The following is a 25,000-nucleotide window of genomic DNA, read 5'->3' on the forward strand; positions in this document are numbered from 1 at the left end:
TAATAAATATAAACTGTATATTTTTATGTACATAAAAAATTATATATATATATATATTTATTTATTTATATTTATATATATTACCTCATTTTCAAATATATTTTCATTATTTGTATATTCCACTTTGACAGTTTTTCCTGAACTGATTTGTTTTCTCATTAGCTTGTTCAGAATCATATCCTTATATTCTAATTCTAGTTTTAAGTTACTTAATTCATCAACATCTATATAAAAATAATTTTATACACATAAAATGATATTATATATATGTATTCATAGAAAAAATGATATGTATGCGTGTATATCCCCTCACTTTTATTATGCACCCTCTTGTGTATAAATTCTTTCTATAATAAAAAAAAAAAAAATAATAAATAAAATAAAAAGACATATATTTATATATAATTATATATTATACTGGTAACTCATCACAATTATGTGAAACAAATAAAATAATAGAACAATAAAATAATTATTATCATATACAATATTTATATATAAATGCTTTTATATATATTAATTTTTTCTAACCGATCCTATATTTAATATTTTAATCGCGGTTTTCTCATCAAGATTCTATTGTAAAATAAGATAAAAAAGAAAAATAAACCAACATATAAATATATATATATATATATATATATATATATATATATATATGTGTATAATTTTTTAAAATGTTACGTTTGATTTTTCCTTTATTAGTAATTCCATATTTTTTTGATTGTTTTCTAATTGCACATTTAATACTTTACATGTATTTTGAAGAATTGCATATTCCTTTACCAATTGAGCATATTTTTCATTTAATAATTCGTGCTCTTTTTTAATTTCATTATTTTGATTTTTGAGACCCAATATATACTCATTTGTTTTATCATTTCTATATTTTTTTTTATTTTTAAAATGTTTTAATTCTTCTTCTTGTAATTTAGATTCTTTAACTAAAATATCATATTTATTTGATAAAATTAATAATTTTTCACTCATATTTATAATTGCTTCATCTTTTTCTGTTACATCATTTTTATAATGTTCTAATTCTTGAATTTTTGTTTCTAACATTTTTATGGTCTCTTCTCTAGCAAATTAAAAAAAAAAATAAAGCATAAAAAATAATATATAAAAATAGGACAGGTGTATATATATTTTCATATACACAATTTTATACATATATATATTATTTTTTGGGGGGGCGTGAGATGCAGAAAATTCATTTTTAATTTGCTATAAAATTACCTTTCTTCTATTTCGACATTATGTTGCTTTATTTCGTATTCTAATTGTAATTCTAAGTCTTTCACTTTATCTTTTAATTGTTCTATATCTATTTCTTCATTTCTAAGATTTAAAGAAAAGCGTAAAAAATAAAAACATATACACATATACATATATATATATATATATATATATATATATATATATATATATATATATTATATTTATTCTATAAATTTTTTTTTTGCCTACATATTATCATTTTCTTTGCTATCCTTATTTGATTCATCTTGGCTTATTTCTAATAAGGAAAAAATAATTATAATAAAGATTATAATAATAAAAAAATTGAATATTCTTTATATTTTAATATTTATAATTTTTTTTTCGTATCATTATATTTATATACACATATATATATATATATATATATATATATATATATATATATAATTACATGTGTATTAAATAAAAACACCTTATATATATGGTAATTCAAGAATATGAATATATGACGTAAAATTCACTTTTATATTATTCATTTTTCAATATAATATATGTATTACCCTTAAAAAGTTCCATACTTTAATATTTTTTTTTTTTTTTTAAATTTCAACTATACATGTAATGATCTTATTCTAGAACAATGAAGAAACATAACTTTATAAAAAAAAATATAAGAGATATAATAGTTTAAAATATTAAAATAACAAAATCAAAACAAACACCAAACAGACAAATTCTTTTATTTTATTTCATTTTTTTTTTTTTTTTTTAAAATAAAAAAATAACAAATTTTAAAATTATGATAAATTTCTTTTTTTTTTTTTATTATTATTAAATATAAAGACTGATAAAAATATACTAAAACAATGATATATAAATTGAATATATGTATATATATATATATATATATATATTTTTTTTTTTTTTTTTTTTTTTTTTGTGGGGTGAGAGTGTATTGGTTGGGAAAACAAGTGTAGAATTGTTAACTTTTTTTTTTTTTTTTTTTTAAAAAGAGATGGACTATATATATATATATATATAAATTATTTTACAATTTGTTGTAAAATTTATTAAAGAGATAGAAAGAAAAAACATGCATAATGATTTTCATAATTAATTCAAAAAAAAAATATATAAATTATAAAATATATATAAATATATATATTAATATAATAATATATATTTTTATGGATATATAAAATAAGATATATGATAATATATATATTTATATATTAATAACTATAATATATTTAAAAACATTATATATAATTATAGTATAAACTTCAAAAAAATAATAAAAATATTAAAGGAGCACTTCTCCAATATATTTTATATATATATATTATAATATGTATATATATATATATATATATATATATATATATATATATATTTATTAATTTATTTTATAATATTCAAAGTATATTCTAAAAAAAAAAATATATATATATTATATATATATAATAATATATATTAAATTAATAATACATTTTTAGATTTTTAATAAAAATAATTTTTTCTCTAATCCAATTTATAAAAAAAAAAAAAAAAAAATGTTATAATAACATTTATTTTATATCACAATTTAATACCACATATTATATATATATTTATTTATTTTATATATATGTTATATTATATATATAAGTTTTATTATTTTTTTTTATTATTTATATTTTCATACGGAAAAAAGATAACTCAAAAAAGATAAGAGAAAAAGAAATTCGTATTATTGTAATATATTACATAAAATATTAACGATTTTAAATTAAAAAAAAATAATAAAGGAAATCTATACATCAATACATATAATACACTATTATTTAAGGAGCTTATTTTAAAATATTATCGTTATTAAAAGGAATTATTGAAAAATTTTTTGTGGAATATGACTTAAATTATTTGTACATATATATATATAATTATTTTATTTTTATTTTTTTTTTTTGATAATCTATTTGATTATTATTATATAATAGAGAATATAAACACATAAATAGATATATTATGATATCATAGGAAAAAAAAAAAATATATATTATATATATATAATTTTTTTTTTTTTTTTTTAAAGGATATTATTAATAGTATATTATAGATAGTTCTGTATTTAAAAAAATAAATATATAAACAAAATATATAATTAAATATATATATTTATATAATACTATACATTTTGATTAAAGATGAAATATGTTCCTCCTCATTTAAGAGTTCACAATGAAGAGAAAGCTGAGGCTCCTGCTGAAAATGTTGTAGAGGATTTGAAAGAAAAAGTTGTAGAGTTAAAAAAAGAAGAGAAAGAAATTGATACAGATAGTAGCACTGAAGGAGATGAATTTGATATTGTTTTAAATAGTGTTGTTATTAGTCAAATATCTAAAAATAAAGACTTACGTGGAGAGTTGTTAGGTTACTATATAAAAAATAATGATGATAAGAAAAAGAAGAAGAAGAAGAAAAAAAAAAAAGCTAAAAATAGTAATAATGATGATACTGAAAAGAATGGTAATCAAGAAATGGAAGATGATGATGATGAAGATGTAGAAGATGACGATGATGAAGATGTAGAAGACGACGATGATGAAGATGATGATGACGATGATGATGAAGACGATGACGACGATGATGAAGATGATGATGATGAGGATGATGAAAAGAAAAATAAGAAAAAAAATAAAAAGAATAATAAAAAGAATAAAAAAAAAGATAATAAAAAACCAAATGTTGTAGATATTAATCAATCATTTTGTGTTAGTAATATTGAAGATATATGTATTGATAAAATTATTAAATTAACAAATAAATATGAATTACCAAAACAAAGATATAATGAATTATTAAATAATTTAACATTATATTTTAATAAAAATAAATATGAAGAAGAAGGAGAAAAATATATTAATGAAGTAATAAATTATTATGAAGATTATGTAAATATTATGTCAGAATTGAATTTTGAAACAACATCTTTTGGATTTTATATAAATATTAATGATATAAGAAAAAAAGAAGTATTAGTTACTTTATTATTATGTTCTCTAATTAATAAAAATTCATTTGTTTTATGTTTCTCAGAAAAATATGGAAAATTAATTTTTTCAGCATATAAAATAGATGTTGATGTTATATTTGAAATTAAAAATCAAATAAAAAATTCAACTTTTAATCAATTTAATGATATCTTGAATGTAGAATTAAAAAAAAATGGACTTAATAGTAAAAATATTTTACAACCTATTCCTATTATAATTAAAAATTCGGTTATTAGTTCTATCTTTTTAAAAGTACTTAAAAATAAAAATAAAAATTATATCTCCTCTCTAGATTATTTAAATACATTAGAAGTTGATTCTTTAGAAAACCATGTTCATGAAACCTGTAAATCTCTTGAACTCTTAAAAACTGAACAAGAAAAATTAATTAAATATAAAAAAGATGTTTTCAAACAATTACAAACACAAAAAGTATACCAAGAAAAAAAGAAACTTGAAAAAGAAAAAAATAAAATTGTTCATGATAATCCAGATACAAATGATGAAGATATCAACATGCAAAATCTATTCAAAAATATTCCACAGCCCTCATTATTATTCCCATATGTATTAACAATGAGTAACAACGTACTAAATGATAATATTAATAATTTGTGTAGCCATGCTATAGCCAAGTCTTATTTGTACTATAAAAATGCAAAACCATAAAAAAAAAAAAATATATATATATAATATATATGTGTGTATATGTATATATGTATATGTGTATATATGTATGATTGAACATTTTTTTTTTTTTTTTTTTCAATTTACATATGAAACCATTTAATATATGATGTCATATAAAAATTTTAAATATATCTTCGTAAGGAAAATACGTAAAATAAATATTTATAAAATGTTTTACAGGACAATAGTGCACATATATATATATATATATATATATTTATTTATTTATTCTTTTTTTTATTTCTTAAAACTTTTTATTATTATTTAAAAATAAAATATTTAATATTATAAAATTTTTATAATTTATATATATGTGTTCATTAAAAAAAATAAAAAATAAATTTCACAAGGTACCACTTTGAGTATAAATGTGAAATGATAAGTATATTTACTATAAGGGTAAGAAGAATATTAAAAAAAAAAAAAAAAAAAAAAAGTAAAAAATAATAAATAAAAATAAAAATATTAATAATATGAATTATAACTAGAAACATAAGGTGTTTTAATAAAATAAATAAATATATTTATATATATATATATATATATGTATGTTTAGGTGCGAGACCTTGTGTATGGTGTTAATACAATTTTTAAAGATTGCCAAATTAAAAATACGATAAACTAATTATTTATTAATATATATATACATTCCTATGTTAATAAAAAGTATTAAGAGACCATTCATTTCATCCATGGCTGTAAGGTTAAAAATTCTTCTGCTGCTGTAGGATGTATAGGTATTGTTTCATCAAAATCTTTTTTGGTTGCATTCATTTTTAAGGCGACTGCAAAACCTTGAACAATTTCATCTGCATTTAATCCTATTATATGTAAACCTTTAATTAATTCATCTTTTCCAACACATACTAATTTAAGATATGTTTTTTCTTTTAGTTCTGGTTCTATATCATAAACAGAAAAGAATAAATTCGTAAATTTCGATTCATATATTTTAACATTTTCCTTTCCATAGATTTGAATTGCTGCTTCTTCAGAAAGACCAATAGTACCTATGGGTGGATGAGAAAATATAACAGTTGGTATAAGTTTATAATTTGTTTTTCTTGTTTTTTTTAAAAATAATCTATCAGCTAATAATCTTCCTGCATTGATAGCTACTGGTGTTAATTGAACATTATAAAACATATCTCCTGTAATATTTTCTTTTTTATTTAGATATGCTTCTTCATTATATAATTTCAATAAATTTAAATCTTCGATTTCTTTTGATTTTTTTACCATACAACAATCACCAACAGCATAAATATTGTTTATATTAGTTCTTTGATTTTCATCTACTACTATATAATTATTATTTGTTTCTACATTTAAGTTTTCTAAATTTAAATTCTTGGTATCTGGTGATCTACCAACACAATAAATGACATGATCAAAATGTTCATATACTCTTCCATCAGATAAATGTATTGATAAATTTTTATCACTAACTTTTTTTATTTCAACAATATCTGCAAATGTAACAATATTAATATTATTTTTTTTCATATCATTTTCTAATACATTAATAACAGATTCATCAAATTTCCTTAAGATTCTATTTCCTCTAGCAAATATATAAGAATCAATACCTAATCGTTTTATAACATTTATTAATTCAACTGCTATATATCCACTTCCAACAATACCAATTTTTTTAGATTCTTTAATATTAAAAAATTCATCGCTTGATATTGTATATTCTATACCTTTAACTGGAGGAAATACTGGTTTATTTCCAACAGCTATAAGAATATTTCTTCCTTCAAGAATTTCTTCATTCAAGGGTCCATTTCCTCTATTATTATCTTTTGTGCCTTTTATTAATATCCTATTTTCGCTTAAAAAGCTAGCTGTTCCTTCATACAAATCTACCTTGTCGTTATTTAAATTTTGTCTATAAATATTATTCAACCTTTGAATGTACTTATCTCGTCTCTCTACTAACAGAGGTAAGTTGAAGGAAAAATTCGTGTCAAATCCGTAATGCCTAGAATTCTCCAAAATGTCATGAACCGACGCAGCATTGAACATAATCTGGACAAAAAAAATAAAAATAAAAATATATATAATTATATATATATTATATATATGTGTATATTTGTGACTGATTAAATATCCTATTTATAAAAATAAAAAAAAATATGATCATATGATATTACTTTTTTAGGAACACATCCAACATTGACACACGTTCCACCTAAACGGGCTTTTTCAATAAGAGCAACCTTTGCATTATGCCTACAATAAAAAGAAATAAATTGAAAAAAAAAAAAAAAAATAAAACACACCCATAAAAATATAAATACATATATATATATATATATATATATATATATATATACATACATATATATAAGCTTGTTATTCATTTTCTTATAACCTTGCTGCCCTCCTTGCTGCAGCCATTCCTCCACTTCCACCACCTATTACAATCAAGTCGTAAACCATATTTGCCTTTTTTTTAAAATATACTGGATTACTCAAATTTGTAATATTGTTAAGAAAACTAAAACTTCTTATTATTTTGGTTGACAAGAGAAAAAAAAAGAAAAAGAAAAAAAAATGAAAGTATCTATGTTTGTACATAATTAATAAGTTTTATTCAAAAAAAAATGAAATGAACACATATATATAAATATATATATAAAAAAAATATATATATATATATATATAAAAAATATATATATATATATATATATATATATTTATATTATACAAATTTTATAAAACAAAATGAACCAAAACAAACTACAAAAAAAACAATAAAACAAAAATAAAAACAAACTTTGTTTTAAAAAAAAATAAGCAAATTTTCAATACCTATTTAAATATAGTATTAATTGTAGAGTTCTTTTGATCATATGTATTTTATTAATATTTATATTTTATATTTTATTTTATTTTTCCTTTTTTTTTTTTTTTTTGTGTTACTTCTTGTAAATATACCATAAAAAAAAAAAAGAAAAAAATCAAACAAAAAAAAAAATAATAAAATATATAATATTAAATACTTTTAAGCCCCAACGTTTGACAAGTTATTAAACAATAAAATATGATAATATTTTATATATTATGATTATTTAATGCAATCCAAAAGTAGTTCTTTAAAAATATATTAATAATAATAAAAATATATACATATGAAATATAATTTATTTATTATTATTTTTTTTTTTTTTATAAAAATGTGTACTTTTTTTTCTTTATTATTTCTTAATTATACATATATAAAATATATTTTGGTATATTTAGATATATATATTTATCTGTTCAATATATATATATATATATAATATATTATATACATTTTAATAATGTTGTATTTTGAGAACATTTTTTTTTTTTTTTTTTCGACTTTATAAATATATACGGAAAGATGTTTTTTCCCCCTTTTTTTTTCTTATTACAGCACCATAAAATATATATATATATATATATATATATATATATATATTATATAATTTATTCAAAAATTTTATATTACTACATATTTTATATTTTCAAGTGTTATAAAAATTTATTTCTTTTATATCAAAAAAAAAAAAAAAAACATTTAAAATATTTTTAAGAGTTGAAATTTTTAAAACATTATATTTAAAAAATAAAAAAAAAAGAAAAACATGATTTTACAAAAAAAAAAAAAAAAAATTATTATATACATAATTTATATTATATCATATTATTTTTTATATTCATTTATATTTATGTTATGTTTTTCTCAGTTCCATCTATTAAAGTAATATTAGTGCAGTCGGATTTCTGATTAAGATTAAATATAAGAATATCCCACATAGTATTTGTATTTAACATATTTTGTTTATATAAATTACTAAAAAAGGATGAATGATTTATTCTTCTTTTAAATTCATATATAGTACCTGCTAAGAAATCTTCATTTGGCATATCATTCATTTTATTACATAAGATGCTTGCTACATTTATTGGTAATTCAGTACCATCTCTACTTTTTTTTAATGGTAAATTATCATTATATGGATTAACAATATGTTTAAAATTATCAAAATCTATTTTTGCTGTTTTGATCCATTGAACACGAAAATTACCACCTAAACGACTAGTTATAGGACCCCATAAATTTTCATACAAATTTTTTATAGGCATTGTAACCATTTTTGCATATCCTTGAAATCCTCCACTTTCATTAACTGAAAATAAAAAGATAATTGTATAATTATCTTTAAATAAATTTACAAATTTCCTAGTATTATTTTTTCCAGTAGCCCAAACACCATATAATATAGATAAATATAAATGTGATATTTGATTACATTTTATAATGAAAATTTTCATTTTATCTGCTGCTATTAAATTATTATTTAAATCATATACATTAGGTATATTTATATTATTATCTTGTATTATATTATTATTATTATCATAACTATGTGAAGGAATATTATTTTGAAAAGATCCTTTTTCATTATTCAAATGTGAAGATTTATTATTTATATTTTTATCATCTATAAAATCATTATTATATTTATTATTTTTTATATCAATATTATTATAACCAGGAAAAAAAGATACTCCTTTCTGATTTTTACTATCATTATTTAGATTTTCATTATCTATATTATTACTATTAAATATATTATTATTTTGTATTACATCCTTATTTAAAAGATCAATATTTTCGTTTTTATTTGTATTTAAATTCTTGTCTATATATTTTTCACCACTTAATATTATTAAAGCATCTTTTAATTTATTCATATCATTAGAAAGTTTCTTAGGATTATTATATAAATGTGTATATAAATGTTTATTAACTAATATAGAATCTAAAAAAAATTTTGGTAATGTACTTATAATATTTATATATCTTCTACTTTTTGTTTTATGAATTTTTCGACAATTATAACCCAAACTACAAAATCCTAGAAGATAATTAACACAAATATTTTTTTCATGTAAAAACTTTAAAGCCTCATCTAAATATTCATCTTTATTTTCATTATAATATAAATTATTATTATTATTAGAATTCTCTAAGGTATGTCTGAACATACAACAACCTCGAACTTTATCAGCACAATAATTATATTTTAAATAATTTTTACATGTAGGTATTCTTGAATATATTAATTGATGTAAATAATTACAAAATAAATTTTTCATACACATATTTTTTATATAATGAATACAGATAATAGAATGTTTCCCTTTTTTCTGTTTTATGTCAACTCTATCAATACCTTTAATTGATAATAAATTCGTTTGTTCCTCTAATCTCATCTTCACTTGCTTTTCTAAATTTATTACACCATCATCTATATAAGATATTTTTTTCTCTTCATCTTCATAATTCTCTTTTTGCATCTCTGTATACAAATCATAAATGTTTCTTTTTCTTCTCTTTTTATTCGTTATCATTTTAAATTATTTACATACTATAATAAAACATAAAAAAAAATTGTACATAAATAAATAAATATATATATATATATTATATATATATGTAATAGGTTTAATTTTTATAAATTCTTTATTTTAATTTTTAGATATTTATGCATACAATCAAATCATTCATATTTTATAATGAATAAATCAATGCATAAATATTAATATATTTTATATAATATCAAGAAACAAAAAAAAAAAAAAAAAATTCTTTATAATCTATAAAAATATATATAATATTATATATTTATTTATTTATATATATATATATTTATTTATTTTTTTTTTTTTTTTTTGTGCTTCGCTTTATATAGAAATGGTAAATTTTTTTTTTCTTATGCAAATATTACAAAAAAAAAAAAAAAAAAAAAAAAATATATTTATAAAATAATACATTAGTATTTATAATATTATTTTATTTTTTCCTCATCATGCATACAAACATATATATATATATATATATATATATATATATATGTATTAATATATTATAATATCGGTATTATTATTTCTTCTTCATATAAACAAGTACATATATATAGAAATTTGTTATAATTCTAAGAAATATATTTAAATGATAAAATTTTTTTTCTTATAATGAAAAAAAACAAATTAAATAAAATATTTATTTTTATTTATAGTTTTTTAAAAATAAAAATATATATATATATATATATATATATATTCAAATAATACACAAAGGTTTTTTTATTCATAAATGTTAAAACTAGACTTTATTTAGTTATTATTATTATTATTTTATTTTATTTTTTTTTTTTTTTTGGAAAAAACGGAATTGTTTACATATACATGAGGATTCTTAAAAATGATATTGTATTTATATATTAAATATAAATAAATAAATACATATACATACATATAATATTATATATATATATTATATATATATATGCTAATAATTAACATATTAATATACCAATTTGTTAATTTCCCCAAAAAAAAAAATTATTTTTTTATACCCTTATTATCACTTATAATAAAAAGAAGTTGAATTGCTCTTTTTTTCTTCCAAAAATATATAGACTCTATTTAAACATTAAATTAAATCAAACCTATAAAAATACATATTATTATTTAGAAAAATATATATATTTGAATTTTTAAGTATTTACTTTTTTGTCTTTATTTCTTTCTTTTTGTTTATTCAAATATAATTGCTGGTATAAAAACGGTATACACATTAATTATAATAATAAAAGAAAAAAAAAAAAAAAAAAAAAAAAACCAAATAAATACATAAAAATATATATAAATATGTGGGACAAATAAATAATATATATATGTTAGATATATATAATGGACAAATTAATAATAATAATAATAAAAACACTCTTTATAAAATAAATGTAGGCAAATATAAATATATAAAGATAAAAAAAAAAAAATTATAATAAAACACATATCAATATAGACTTATAAATTTTACAATTATATGAAACACATTATTTTGTGATTAACATTAATCGCTTGTGTTTCCTTTGTCTTCGCCTTTTGTATTTAAGTTCATTTCTGAAAATGGTGGAATATTAGGCGGTAGGGTGGGAGGTATATTGGGGGGAAAACCTGGAGGTATATTAGGTGGCAATGCAGGTGGAAAATTGGGAGGAAAATTGGGAGGTAAATTAGGAGGAAAGTTGGGGGGAAAGTTGGGTGGTAAATTAGGTGGAAAGTTGGGTGGAAAAGTAGGTGGAAAGTTTGGTGGTAAATTAGGTGGAAAATTAGGTGGTAGATTAGGTGGTAGAATAGGTGGTAGATTAGGTGGAAAATTAGGTGGAAAATTAGGTGGTAGATTAGGTGGAAAATTAGGTGGTAGATTAGGTGGCATATTAGGTGGTAGATTAGGTGGTAGATTAGGTGGTATGTTAGGTGGTAGATTAGGTGGTAGATTAGGTGGTATAGCATTCCCAATTCTATTATTACTTTTTGGTGGTAACATAAAAGCATTACTTCCTCTAGCATTTATAGGTATATTTGTAGGATGTCCTACTTGTGTCTGTAAAAAATTTGATGAAGTTGGTTGATGAGGATTAGGTGGATAGAAATTATTAATAATTGGAGGTATTGTATCATTTGATAATTTAGGTATAATATTATTTGTGACTATTGCATTATTTAAATATGAATTATTCTGTTGATTTAATGTTGTATTATTATTTAATGGAATATCATTTGATGATGTAAATGGAGATGGATTAATATTATTATTATTTTCATTTAATGGATATAAATTTAAAGCTTTATTAGCTGCTATAAATCGTTCAGCTGCTGTTCCATGTCTTTCTCCTTTACTATCTTTTTTAAAAGCATATGATATATGTACCTTTTTATTACATATAAATTGATTATTCATATTTTCTATGGCTAAATCACTTGATTCAAAATTATCATACGAAATAAATCCATGACCTTTAGATGTATCATCTTCATTCCTCATAACTTTTACTGTCATTATTTGACCAAATGATGAAAAAATATCAAATAACATTTTCTCATCTACTTCTTCATCTAAATTTCCTATAAATAAATTTGCTCCCACATCGAAAGATCTCTTATCTTGAGTTGCTTTGTTACATCTTAATGCTTTTCCAAATAACTTTGTCATATTTAAAATATTCGCTGCATATTCGCACTCGTATTCGTATTCATATTCTACAAATCCGTAGCCTACAAAAATGAAATAAATGAGTCAATGTATAAACTAAACGTAAAAGGACACAATAAGTACAATGATGGTTATATAAACGGTGCATTCAAAAGGAGGAAAAGTTAAAAAAAAATAATAATAATAATAAAGAGAATAAATATATATATATATATATATATATATATATATATATATATATATTTTATACCTGCATGATATCCATTTATCTTATCTCTCGGAATATGGACATTTTTTACATTTCCACATTGCATAAAAAGTTCACATAATATTTCTTCGTCAACTTGTGCATCCAAATTTGCTGCATAATAAAAGAAAAAAAATATAAACAAAAAATTTTATACTTAAGAAAATAATATAATATATATATAAATATATTAGGATCAAATATTACATAAGTATACCTATACATGTAATATATATAATACAATTTATACATATCTTATAAAGCACTCTACAAAAAAACATAAAATAAAATATACTTATAACATATTTATCATTTGGCACATACCTATATAAAGTGTCGCTTCATTGTTTCTCTCATAAATATGACTTATTTCCGGGTTTTTATATTGGTTGAACATTATAAAATTTTTCTTCTATATTTTAATTATTCTCATATATATGAATTATTTCTCATTAAATATATTTACATAATATTTTATATGAAATATTTTTTTCCCCTTTTAAAAAATAAAATAAATAAATATAAAAATATAAATTTATTAAGATCAACAAAAAAAGAGAAAAAAAAAAAAAAAAAAAAAAAAAAAAAAACATATATAAAATATATATATTATAAGAATAATATAATATATATGTATATTTTCTTTTTCTTGCTTAAAGCCTTAAATAATAAATTAAAAAAAAAAAAAAAAAAAAAAAAATGGTCCCCAATTTTATATTTCCATGATTTTTATATATATTTAAAGAAATTATATGAATGTTTTTAAATGGTATTTTGAAAATAGGAGGACATCCCTGATACTCTTTTTTTTTATCTTTTTTTTTTTTTTTTTTTTTTTTTTGTTTCTACTTATATTTATTTTTTTTCGGGCGGAGAAATAAACACAATATATGATATATTTATTATATATAATAATATATACTATATAACTTCACGTATTAGAAATTAATATATATTATTTGTAACATTAGTTATTTTTATGATAATTATTTATAATTGCGTAAAAAATATTTCTAACATGAGAATACATATTGATGTACATAATATATATATAATATATATTTATTTATATTTATATACTTGTGAATATAAATATAAACATATTTATTTTTATTTTATTCTTAATTTTTTTTTATTCTTCCTTTTATATATTAAGTAATATATTTTTGGCGTATAAAAAAAAAAGTATACAAATTTAGGAACTCCAAAATGAAGAAAATATCAAAAAAAAAAAAAAAAAAAAAAAAAAACAACTTTAACATATATATATATATATATATTTATTTATTTATTTTATTTTTTATGTTTTAATTAATATATAAATTAAACTGTATGATAATTATGTATATTTAAAATATATAAATTGTCCATCTTTATCATCCTTTTTAAGAAATATATTTTTGAATGTATAATTTATTTTATATAAGGATGAGATGAAAAAAAAATATGTATAGTGTACAATGTGTCTCGTCATATAATATATATATTTATATATTTTATATATACATTATTAAATAATTTATAAAAATAAAGAATAAAAAAATAAAATAATAATAATAATAATAAATGAAAGGTTCCTTATAAATATGTAAGTACGTGTATTCATGTATTAATAGCTTCTTTAATATCTCACCAAAGTGAAAGTAAATAAATAAATATACATCTATATATACAAATATATATATATATATATATATATATATATATACATATAATATTATTTTAAAATACCCATTTTACCATTCTAATAATACATATACATCGTATCAGATAAAATAACAAAATATAAAATATAAACATAAAACATTTATAAATATATAATTTTCTCCATTTTGTTAATTTTGTTAATTTTATTAATTTTGTTATTTTTTTTTTTTTTTTTATTATTTTTTATTTTTTTGTTATATTTTTTTTTTTATTATTTTTTTTTTTTTTCTACATCGAATCAGTAACACTCCTAACTATTTTAGTGTCCATATCAACCACACATACATCCTTTAATTCCTCTAATTGTAATACCTCAATCAATTTAATACAATGAAAGACACTCTCACATATTTGCTTGTTAAATCTATTTTTTAATTTTTTCTTCAATGTTGATATATTAAAACCACCCTTATAATATTTCAAAAGCTTATTCATATAATGTCTCAACTCACTAATAGTCATTATGTAATTTTCTACATTCTTTTCACTTCCATTTATAATACCCTTCTTTGCACTTGTATACTTATGACATTGAGATATAGGCTTTAAATAATTGTTTTCATATGCTATTATTTTTTTGTTTGTACTTATATGAACAATATGACAAAGTTGACCCAGAAATAAACCTTCAAAAAATGGAAGATTTCTTTTTTTTAATTCTTTTGCCATACCATATCTTCCTCCTGTAAATGTATATAAGGTTGCATCCTCTGATTTAGATATTTCATCCAAATACTCTTCAAATTGCTTCCATAAAGTTGAACTATATATATCTTTTAAATTATTTATAGACATAAAATAATCCTCTGATACTTTCTTGTTTGTAAAATATATTATATAATCATCACCACTTTCATTCCTTTTTATTATATATTTCTCTGGATATAAGCTATATGCTGCTTTTATATTATTTCTTAATATTTCTCTATATTCATATTCATCTGCCCTACCTTTTATATTAAATAATAATGGTAATATCCTGTCTTCATAAAGAGATTCTAATAATATCTCCATACTATTTTCATCTTCTTCTGTTAATAACGATTTTAGTTCTTCACTACTTAATTCTTTTATTATATCTGTACTTTGTTTCTTTTTCATTTTTAAATTAGATATCATACTTTTATTTTTCAAATTGTTATCCATATCATTTTTATTATTCCCATTCTTCTCTCTTCCTTTACATATTTCCTCTTTTACCTCTTCGACAACTTTTGTATTTTCATAATCATTGCTACATCTACTTTTTATAAAAAATGTATTGTTATTATACATATTCATACTAGATACATTATTAATACTATCTTTATCATTTACGTCTTTCCCACCTTTATGAAAGGAAAGAAAAGGAGATTCTTTTTTTCTACTTGAAAAATTAAAAGCACTACTACTACTACTATAATTATTATTATTATTGTTGTTGTTATTGTTGTTATTGTTGTTGTTATTATTTTTATTATTATTTTCATTTTTATTATTATTATTTTTATTATTATTATTATTATTGTTGTTGTCAATTCTTTTGCCGAACACTGATTCATTCTTATATAAAAAGAGATCACTACCTTTATGATAACTCCCATGTTCCCTTTTATATTTATTAAAACACAAACTCTTACTTTTAAGACAACTATCTTCTTCCTCTCTTTTAATTATATATCCATTATATTTATCGCTTTCAAACTTATTATTTTTTAAATACTTATAACTTCCGTCTTTGTCAAAGCCCCATGATTCGTTATTATTTATATTTTCATTAAACATTACATCTTTTTTTTCTTCATTTTTTATAGAATCATTTAAATTATTATAATAAGAAGAATTATTATTACTATGAATATTACTATAATTGTTACTATAATTATTACTATGAATATTACCATAATTATTAACATAATTATTAACATAATTACTACTATGAATATTATTGTAATTATTACTATGAACATTACTATTATTATTCATATTAATATTATTATTCATATTATTATTATTATATATATCCATATTGTTAAAATCATCATCATATGTCTTATAATCATTAATATTTTTTCCTATATATCCACACAAAAAATTAAAAGCTTCATCATAAGGGATACTATTCCCCTTTTTCATTTTTATGAATTCTTCAGACTTCTTTTCATTCATGAATTCTAGTTTTTTCCTATCAGGATATCTATTCTGTTCATCCTTATAACATGTTTCTAAATTTAATTCATTTAGGTTTTCTATTTTCATAAATAAATCATTGTAACCTTTTGCATTCCTTATCTTAGGTACATTCTCAATTTGTTTAGTAACATTACAATGATAATTTTTTTTTGTTTCATATACATTTTCGTTCCCCAATAATTTAATGTATGCCTCCTTTAAATGAGCTCTTTTATCTATGTCGTAAAAAGGCTTTCCAATTGTGTGCATCTCCATTGTAGGTTCATGTTTTGTTTCTTTCCCTAGAATAAAACCACTACCATTATAATTATTATTATTATTATAATTATTATTATTATTATAATTATTATTATTATTATTATTATAATTATTATTATTGTTGTTAACAATATGAATATTATTTGTATTCAGCTTTGTCTCAGGTTTTGCACCTCCAGAGTTAGATTTCCACAATTCTGCAAGCTTTAATTTTTTTCGTTTCTCCACATCTACACATCCTTCAACACACTTGGGAGAATATTCCATATTGTATGGATTTCCTAATATTCCATTTTTTAGCTTCACATTATCATCAATAACATAAGCATCTAACAACGAGCCCTTCAAATTATTACCATTACTATGATTACTATTATTATTATTATTAGGCATATTTGGTTTATCAGAATTGTTATATAACATTAAACTGTCATACATATTTCCCCCACATAAAATATTATTATCATTCGCCTTTTTTTTCATATCATTCTCTTCGTAATTATGATTTAATTCTATACCATGTTGTATATTTGTAATATTTGACTTCACCATGTTAGAATTCACATTTGACATATAATCCTTACTAAAATTTCCACTATTATTATTAAGACAATTATTATTTTTAAAATCGCTACTATTTTTCTTATCTATATAAGCGTCTTTTTTCTTATTATAATCATCTAGAATTCGTATAATATTTTGACTTAATAAATTATCATCCTTTTCATTTTCTAATAATAACTTTATTTTGCTTTTCAAAGTCTCCAATAATATGTTCGTTCCATTATCATCATTTTTATATATTTGCTTAATATCTTCATTGTTTGAAGGACAATGCTTAACATTTTTAGAATACTCCATACTTATTGAATCCAATATTTTTATATTTTCTTCCCACACATTGTCAGAATTAGAGCATTTTAATATATCATCATTTCCTTTAGCAATATTAACATTGGTATTATATATCCCTAAGTTAGTATATTCCCCAATATTATGATATATATCCATATTACTATTTAAATTACAATTATTCTGATATAATTGCCCATTTTGCTCATCCAACTCCTTTTTATTATCTACATGCAATTTAGAAATATTTGGATAATTAAAAGCATTCTTAAAATTTGTATCAGTTTTTTCATTTTCTTGCAACATTTTATTCATCAACTGAATAAGTTTTATATCTTCATTTTGCATGTCTAATTTTTGAGATTCATTAAAATTCTTCCCATTAGAAATGTTCATATTTGAATTGTTATCTAATATATTCTTATTATATATAACAAAATTATCATACACATTTTGATCATTTTTTGAAATATTCTCTCTTTTCATATGAAGCATATTTTTGCATTTATTGCTTGAATCTATAATTTCTTGAATATTATTTTTCTCATTCAATAAAAATAGCATGTTTTCATTTTCATTCTCTTCTAAAATATTATCGATCGTATGGTTTGTATAATTGCTCTGAATGTTTATATAATTCTCATTAAAAAAAGGATCATCTGTTTTTTCGCATATCTCTTTTATAGAATGTTCTAAATTTTCATTTTTTGGTATTTTATCAATTTCTTGATTTCTTCTAAAACACCATTCATCAAAAAAATTGTTCTTATTAAATGAATGAAAATCATGAAACATATTTCCATTTTTTAAAACATCTTCTTTATTCAGATTATTAACAACTGTTGTATTTGCTTTTTTCAATTCTATATTTGGGGATACACTGGAAATAAATTCATTATATAAAAATTCATCATTCTGAGAATTTCCCATATTTTTCATATTTTCTACATTTTCTACATTATCTATATTTTCTGAATGTTTTGTATTTAATGTATTATTTATATAATCGAATTTTTTCTTTTCATTCTCATGTTCAGATATCTCAAATTCATATGTATCATCCAGTTTCATTTCAGTGTTCAAATTATAATTTTTGGTGGGACCTCGTAATAATAGTGTATTATTTTGATCATCTTCCATTTTATTTCCTTCTTTTTTTATATTATTTCCATAAAAAAGGTTATCCCACGATTCTTCACGTTTTCCCAAATCAAAAATGCTAGTTAAATAATTATTTATGTAATGAATATTATCTGATAAATCTTGATTATGTACAATTTTATCAGATATCTCATTTTTATGGGTATAAGATATTTTTTCCATACCGTTTTTTGTTTCGTTAAAATTGAAATTAATATTTATATAACCCTTTTCTTTCTTTTGTAAATTAGGGTCAATTTTGTTTATTATATTGTTCATGTTTCTTCGCACTAATATTATGATTGTTTGTTAATGGAAGAACAGTCTATGTATGATGATTTTGCTTCTTTGTACAAACTATATTACTTCAAATATATAAATCTAAATGTATATATATATATATATATATTTATTTATTTATTAATAATATCTTTTAAATTAATATATTAATTAAACAAAATGGAATACAAAACTATTAAAACAAATAAAACTGTATTATGTGATTAATATAACTTCTATTCTGTACTCTATCTAAATGTCCTGCTTTTGTAAGATCTTCAAAAGGGTTAATACTATAATAAATAAAATGCGTCTATATAGATACATACATACATATAAATATATATGAGTTAAAAAAAAAAAACAATTTTTTTATTAAAATGAATTTCATAAAAATATCTTTAATAATAATTCAAAACAAAAGTATATATGTATATATAATCTATTAAAACATACAAAATACATTCACAAAATATATATATTCAAAATATAATGAAAATGCTTTAATATATATATATATATATATATATATATATTATAATAATATTAATTTTTTATATCTCATAGAAAGAATATGACATATAATGTAACTACTATAGACAGAAATTTCGTAAATATATTCTAGACACTGATAATAAATATAATGAGAATATAAAAAGAAAAAAAAGAAAAAATGAAACGAAAGCAAAAAACCGAAACAAAGAAGAAAGTTAATTTTATTAATTTATTTCCCTTATATATTTGAAACTAACCAATTTATGTGTATAATTAATTAATCTTTAAAAAAAAAAAAAAAAAAAAAAGAATATATATATATATAATATGTTATCATTTATAGTATAACGAATAAACAACGGTATATTATAAAAAATATTTATACAAATTTTATTATTTATTAAATTTTTGTAAGCATAAGGAAATAAAATAAATCCTTTATTGAAATAAAAAATATATTCATTATAAATATATATATATATATATATATATATAATATAGAAATTAATACTCAGATTATTTACACATAAAAATTCTGAACAAAAAAATTATTTATATTATATATAAATATATATATATATATATATATTATTAAATCATACTTTATAAATTTCAAAATATAAAAAACTATGAATGTTCATGTTTTAGAAAAAAAAAAAAAAAAAAAAAATATATATATTAAATGAAATTTACCTGAATAGTTCATATGCTTTTTTCTTTTTTTTTTTTTTTTTTTATTCTATATAGCTAAGAAAGTTCCAATTTTTTATAAATTTTTTTCTTGTGGATAACTAACCATTTTTTTTTTTTTTTTTTTTTTTTATTTTTTATTTTTTATTTTTTTTTTTTAAAGGGAATGACCATTTTTATTTCATAAAAAAAAAAAGGACCATTTTTCAATTTAACTATATCATATATTAAATAACCTTGAATGGATAAGTTTCAAAAAAGAAACATATTTAAATATATAAATATATATATGAAATATACTCATTTAACATACTACAAATGGTATTTTTTTTATTTTTTTATTTATTTTTTTATTTATTTATTTTTAAATATTTGTTATTGCGTTTTTCCTTGCAATATGATAATCTATATATAATAAAAACAACCAAAGTATCAATAAAAAAAGACAAATAAAAAAAATATAGCAACAATGACATATTACAATTTTGCAACGTCTACTCAATATTGTATGTATATGCAGTTAACATTTGTCAATTATATTTAAAAAATAAATAAAATAACCAATATAACTATTATAATTATCATAACATCGTTGAGCCTTTTATATTCACATAAATAAATGCTTTGTATAAGGATAATGAAAATATTGATATGGTATTTTTTTTTTTTTTAAATTTACATATATTTTTGTCTTTATATATATATATTATTTTGTAAAAATATTTTCAATGTAAATACAAAGATATAATCTTAAAAACAAAAAAAAAAAAAAAAAAATTAAAATAACTAAAAAGAAACAAACATAAAATATATAATATATATAGTTCTTCCTTCTTATGTACAATTAATTTACTAAAAAAAAGTAATCAACTTATAATTTTTTGAACTGTAATAGCTCGTGAAAAAATATAAATATATAAAAACACGTAATATATATATATATATATATATATATATATATATATATATATATATTTATTGTAGTATAAAATTTGCCATTTGAGTATTTTCTTCATTTAAATCCTTCTTTTGCTCCACACATGTCTTTATTTTCTTTAATATATCATCCGGTATATCATCACACGTCATTATGTTGTTGAAAAATGTTAGAATACGTAATAAAATATTTTGGTCGGTAGTATTATTGAAAGATGAGAAAATATGATCAATCCCTTTAGTTCTAACTAAATAATATGGTAAACGCAAATCAGATGATAACATTCCCAAAGCTCCAGTTGCTGCAAAAACACATTTATAATTTTGATATTCCATGGTGAATGAATAAATTATTTGCATATCAACAAATGAGATATGTTTATCTGATTCATTTTTTGATTTAATAATTGTTTGATATTTATTATAAATATATTCATGTACATGTGATTGGGAACATAAATTGCATATACATTCTAAGCTAGCCGATTTTATGTATTCATTTTCTGTTGAAAGAAGATCAAAACATTTATACCACAAATTTAATTGCATAGCTTTTATTGCTACATTTTCATCAATAGTTAAAATATTAGTTATTGCCATTAAGGTTTTAAAGATTAATAATTCTTCATCACTCTTTAATTGTTCAATTAATAAAGGTAAAGAATCATATGCTTCATAAAAATGAATAAGTTTCGGGTTTGTATAAATAAATATTTCACTTAATGCTAAAGCACAATTCTTTTTATTCGTTATATGCTTGGATGCTAATAATAAAGTTTTTAATCCATTATTAACTAAAACTATACCAATATTGTTTGTATTTTTAACAAATTTAGAAATTATTTCACATACAGATTCAGCTATATTTGTTGTAAAAAAATTGCTATTAATAAAGTTATATATAATATTGATAATGGTACCATTTGTATACAAACATTTAGATGACAAAGGAGATAAGTTACTATTAATATTATTATTTTTATTATTATTATTATTTTTATTATTATTTTTATTATTATTATTTTTATCGTTAATATGATTCATTTGATATTTTTCATTATATAATAATAAATCAATTAATTTATTACTTGTTTCATCATCTCCATAATCATATAATGGATCTGTTTTAGGTCTAGCTTCTTTTGGTAATTTATCATAAAATTGTTCTAAAGCTTCTATTTGTTCATTATCAAAATTTGATAAATTCGTTTTATTAAGTTCTCTTCTTTTTATTTTTTCATCATTTTTTGTTAAAATTAAATTATTGATAGTGTTGCAATATATATATTTATATGTGTTATCTAATTTTTTTTTATTTATATCATGTCCAACTTTTATTAAGAAAAATAAAATATAATTATTTTTTTCTTCTAATAATTGTTTTTTAAATTCAATATGTAAACTTAAATAAAATAACATTTCTATTAAATCTTTTAACGTTTTTTCACAACTCATATTTGAAAGTATATATTTTTGATCTTTTTTTTTCTTATCTACAAGTTCACAATGTTTCTTATTCTTTTCATCTTTTTTTTGTGTTATAATATCATTTTTCCTTGTATCATTTTCATCACATTTTTTCACACAGCATGTATTATGCGAATTTAAATTAGGATAATTGAAATGGTTTGTATGCTCATCATTTTCTTCTCTTTTATCATTATTTCTGTTATTTTTTTCCTCCTCATGATTATCATATACTAACAAGAATTGCTTTAACATTTCTTTTGCATAAAAAAACAAATCTACATTATCTTGAATTTGTTGTTTAAAGTCCATGTTATGCATATATAATTTGAATGTACCTAGTAAAAGTTTCAAAAAGCATTCATCATAATTTAAAGATTTCATTATATTTATATACATATCAATATAATTCGTAAACATAAAACGTATTTCTGATATATTTAATAAAAGTAATAAGACATCAATATATATGGATAATTCTTCTTTTGTTTTCCTTCCTATAGAGTTGGTAATAAAATGTAAAATCTTTGCAATATATTCTGTTTTTCCTATTAAATAATTTAAAATAATATTCTTATCTACTAAGAAAAGACATTTAATACATACAAACCATTCAATCAAAATGTTATCATTATGATGAAAATAATTATCTATACAATCATAAATTACATCATTCATTTCTATGTCTTTTTCCTTAGGTCTTTGTGGGTCATGTAATAATGTAAAAATTAAAATTAAGGTATATTCTATACTACTAGAAAAATGTTCATACATACTAATAACATTTTGTATAGTTTTTTTTATTTCTGAACTGATACATAATGGGTATTTATGAGAATCGGAAAAGTGAAATTCAATAAATTCATTCTTATAAAAATGATTATTATCATCACTATTACTACTACTACTATTATTATTATTATTATTATTATTATTTATATTTAAACAATTTTCTCTCTTAAGCATTTCTAATAAATCATTTTTTTTTTTCTTATTCTCCTTACTATTTTGTGATAGAAATTGTTTTTTTTTACATAAGAATGTAAGAGCATTAATACCGGAATTATTGATATTAGAATTATCAGTATTTAGATAATACGAATTAATAATATTTAAAATATACTCATTATTTATAACATATACATATTTCATAATATGTAAGATATAGATTAAAATGTCTACGTGTTCTTTATATAAGGATTCATCTTTTGAAAACTTTAAATTTTCTATAATATTGATTTTTTTTTTTATATAATTATATATCCAATCTTTTGTAAAATATTCATTAAAAGATAAAATCATTTTAATAAAATCAGGATCATAATAATATTGAAGCTTTGAATAATCTAATGTGTTAATACATATATTACGATTTTTATTATAATTATCATCTTTTGAATTTTCAATAATGATATGTTCATTATCTAATTTGGATAATATTTTATAAATAACATAAATGGCTGTTTTTTCTAATAATAAATTATTAATATTATTATGACTATATGAAATATTACTCTTATTATTACAATTGTCATGGTTTGATATATCATAATTTTTTTTAATAAAATCAAAAAGAAAAGAAAAAATATTTTCCTTAATTAGTATATAAAACTTTTGATTATAAATAGAATGTAACATTTTAATTTTATTATTATTTTTATCAATATCATTTATATGATTTGTATTTTCATCAAGAAGATATTTTTTAATGTTACTTATATTTTTAAATGGATCATTTTTATTTTGATCTATAATTTTCATAAT

General features: G+C 19.0%; 7 protein-coding genes across 7 annotated transcripts in view; 1 reads left to right on the forward strand and 6 right to left on the reverse strand.

Annotated features, from left to right (window-relative positions):
• Positions 1–1,800, reverse strand: part of PADL01_1419300 (conserved Plasmodium protein, unknown function) — a gene marked incomplete at both ends in the record, with an annotated part of 2,941 nt that extends 1,141 nt beyond the window's left edge. Inside the window, 7 exons of the mRNA XM_028684473.1 lie at positions 85–224; positions 314–347; positions 532–576; positions 685–1,081; positions 1,240–1,341; positions 1,471–1,519; positions 1,785–1,800. Of these exons, the coding sequence (XP_028540547.1) occupies positions 85–224; positions 314–347; positions 532–576; positions 685–1,081; positions 1,240–1,341; positions 1,471–1,519; positions 1,785–1,800 (783 nt within the window). The remainder of the gene's footprint in view (positions 1–84; positions 225–313; positions 348–531; positions 577–684; positions 1,082–1,239; positions 1,342–1,470; positions 1,520–1,784) is intronic.
• A 1,610-nt stretch (positions 1,801–3,410) lies between these two features.
• On the forward strand, positions 3,411–4,928 carry PADL01_1419400 (conserved Plasmodium protein, unknown function; the record flags this gene model as incomplete). Its single annotated transcript, XM_028684474.1, has 1 exon — positions 3,411–4,928. One exon carries the CDS (start codon positions 3,411–3,413, stop codon positions 4,926–4,928), a length of 1,518 nt encoding a protein of 505 aa, XP_028540548.1.
• A 702-nt stretch (positions 4,929–5,630) lies between these two features.
• PADL01_1419500 (glutathione reductase) lies at positions 5,631–7,397 on the reverse strand (the record flags this gene model as incomplete). Its single annotated transcript, XM_028684475.1, has 3 exons — positions 5,631–6,983; positions 7,109–7,187; positions 7,330–7,397. The coding sequence occupies 3 exons, from the start codon at positions 7,395–7,397 to the stop codon at positions 5,631–5,633; spliced, it is 1,500 nt and encodes a 499-aa protein (XP_028540549.1).
• Positions 7,398–8,651: 1,254 nt separating this feature from the next.
• Positions 8,652–10,343, reverse strand: PADL01_1419600 (YTH domain-containing protein, putative; the record flags this gene model as incomplete). The annotated part of the gene is made up of 1 exon (XM_028684476.1): positions 8,652–10,343. The coding sequence occupies one exon, from the start codon at positions 10,341–10,343 to the stop codon at positions 8,652–8,654; it is 1,692 nt and encodes a 563-aa protein (XP_028540550.1).
• Positions 10,344–11,850: 1,507 nt separating this feature from the next.
• PADL01_1419700 (splicing factor 3B subunit 4, putative) lies at positions 11,851–13,637 on the reverse strand (the record flags this gene model as incomplete). Its single annotated transcript, XM_028684477.1, has 3 exons — positions 11,851–13,055; positions 13,244–13,354; positions 13,565–13,637. The coding sequence occupies 3 exons, from the start codon at positions 13,635–13,637 to the stop codon at positions 11,851–11,853; spliced, it is 1,389 nt and encodes a 462-aa protein (XP_028540551.1).
• A 1,538-nt stretch (positions 13,638–15,175) lies between these two features.
• Positions 15,176–19,648, reverse strand: PADL01_1419800 (conserved Plasmodium protein, unknown function; the record flags this gene model as incomplete). The annotated part of the gene is made up of 1 exon (XM_028684478.1): positions 15,176–19,648. One exon carries the CDS (start codon positions 19,646–19,648, stop codon positions 15,176–15,178), a length of 4,473 nt encoding a protein of 1,490 aa, XP_028540552.1.
• A 2,160-nt stretch (positions 19,649–21,808) lies between these two features.
• The window catches only part of PADL01_1419900 (tetratricopeptide repeat family protein, putative), a gene marked incomplete at both ends in the record, with an annotated part of 3,759 nt that continues 567 nt past the window's right edge, over positions 21,809–25,000 (reverse strand). The window contains one exon of the mRNA XM_028684479.1: positions 21,809–25,000. This exon is cut by the window's right edge and continues 567 nt beyond it. Within this exon, the coding sequence (XP_028540553.1) occupies positions 21,809–25,000 (3,192 nt within the window).

This window comes from Plasmodium sp. gorilla clade G2 (genome assembly GCF_900097015.1).
Source record: "Plasmodium sp. gorilla clade G2 genome assembly, chromosome: 14".
NCBI lineage: Eukaryota > Apicomplexa > Aconoidasida > Haemosporida > Plasmodiidae > Plasmodium > Plasmodium adleri (nom. inval.).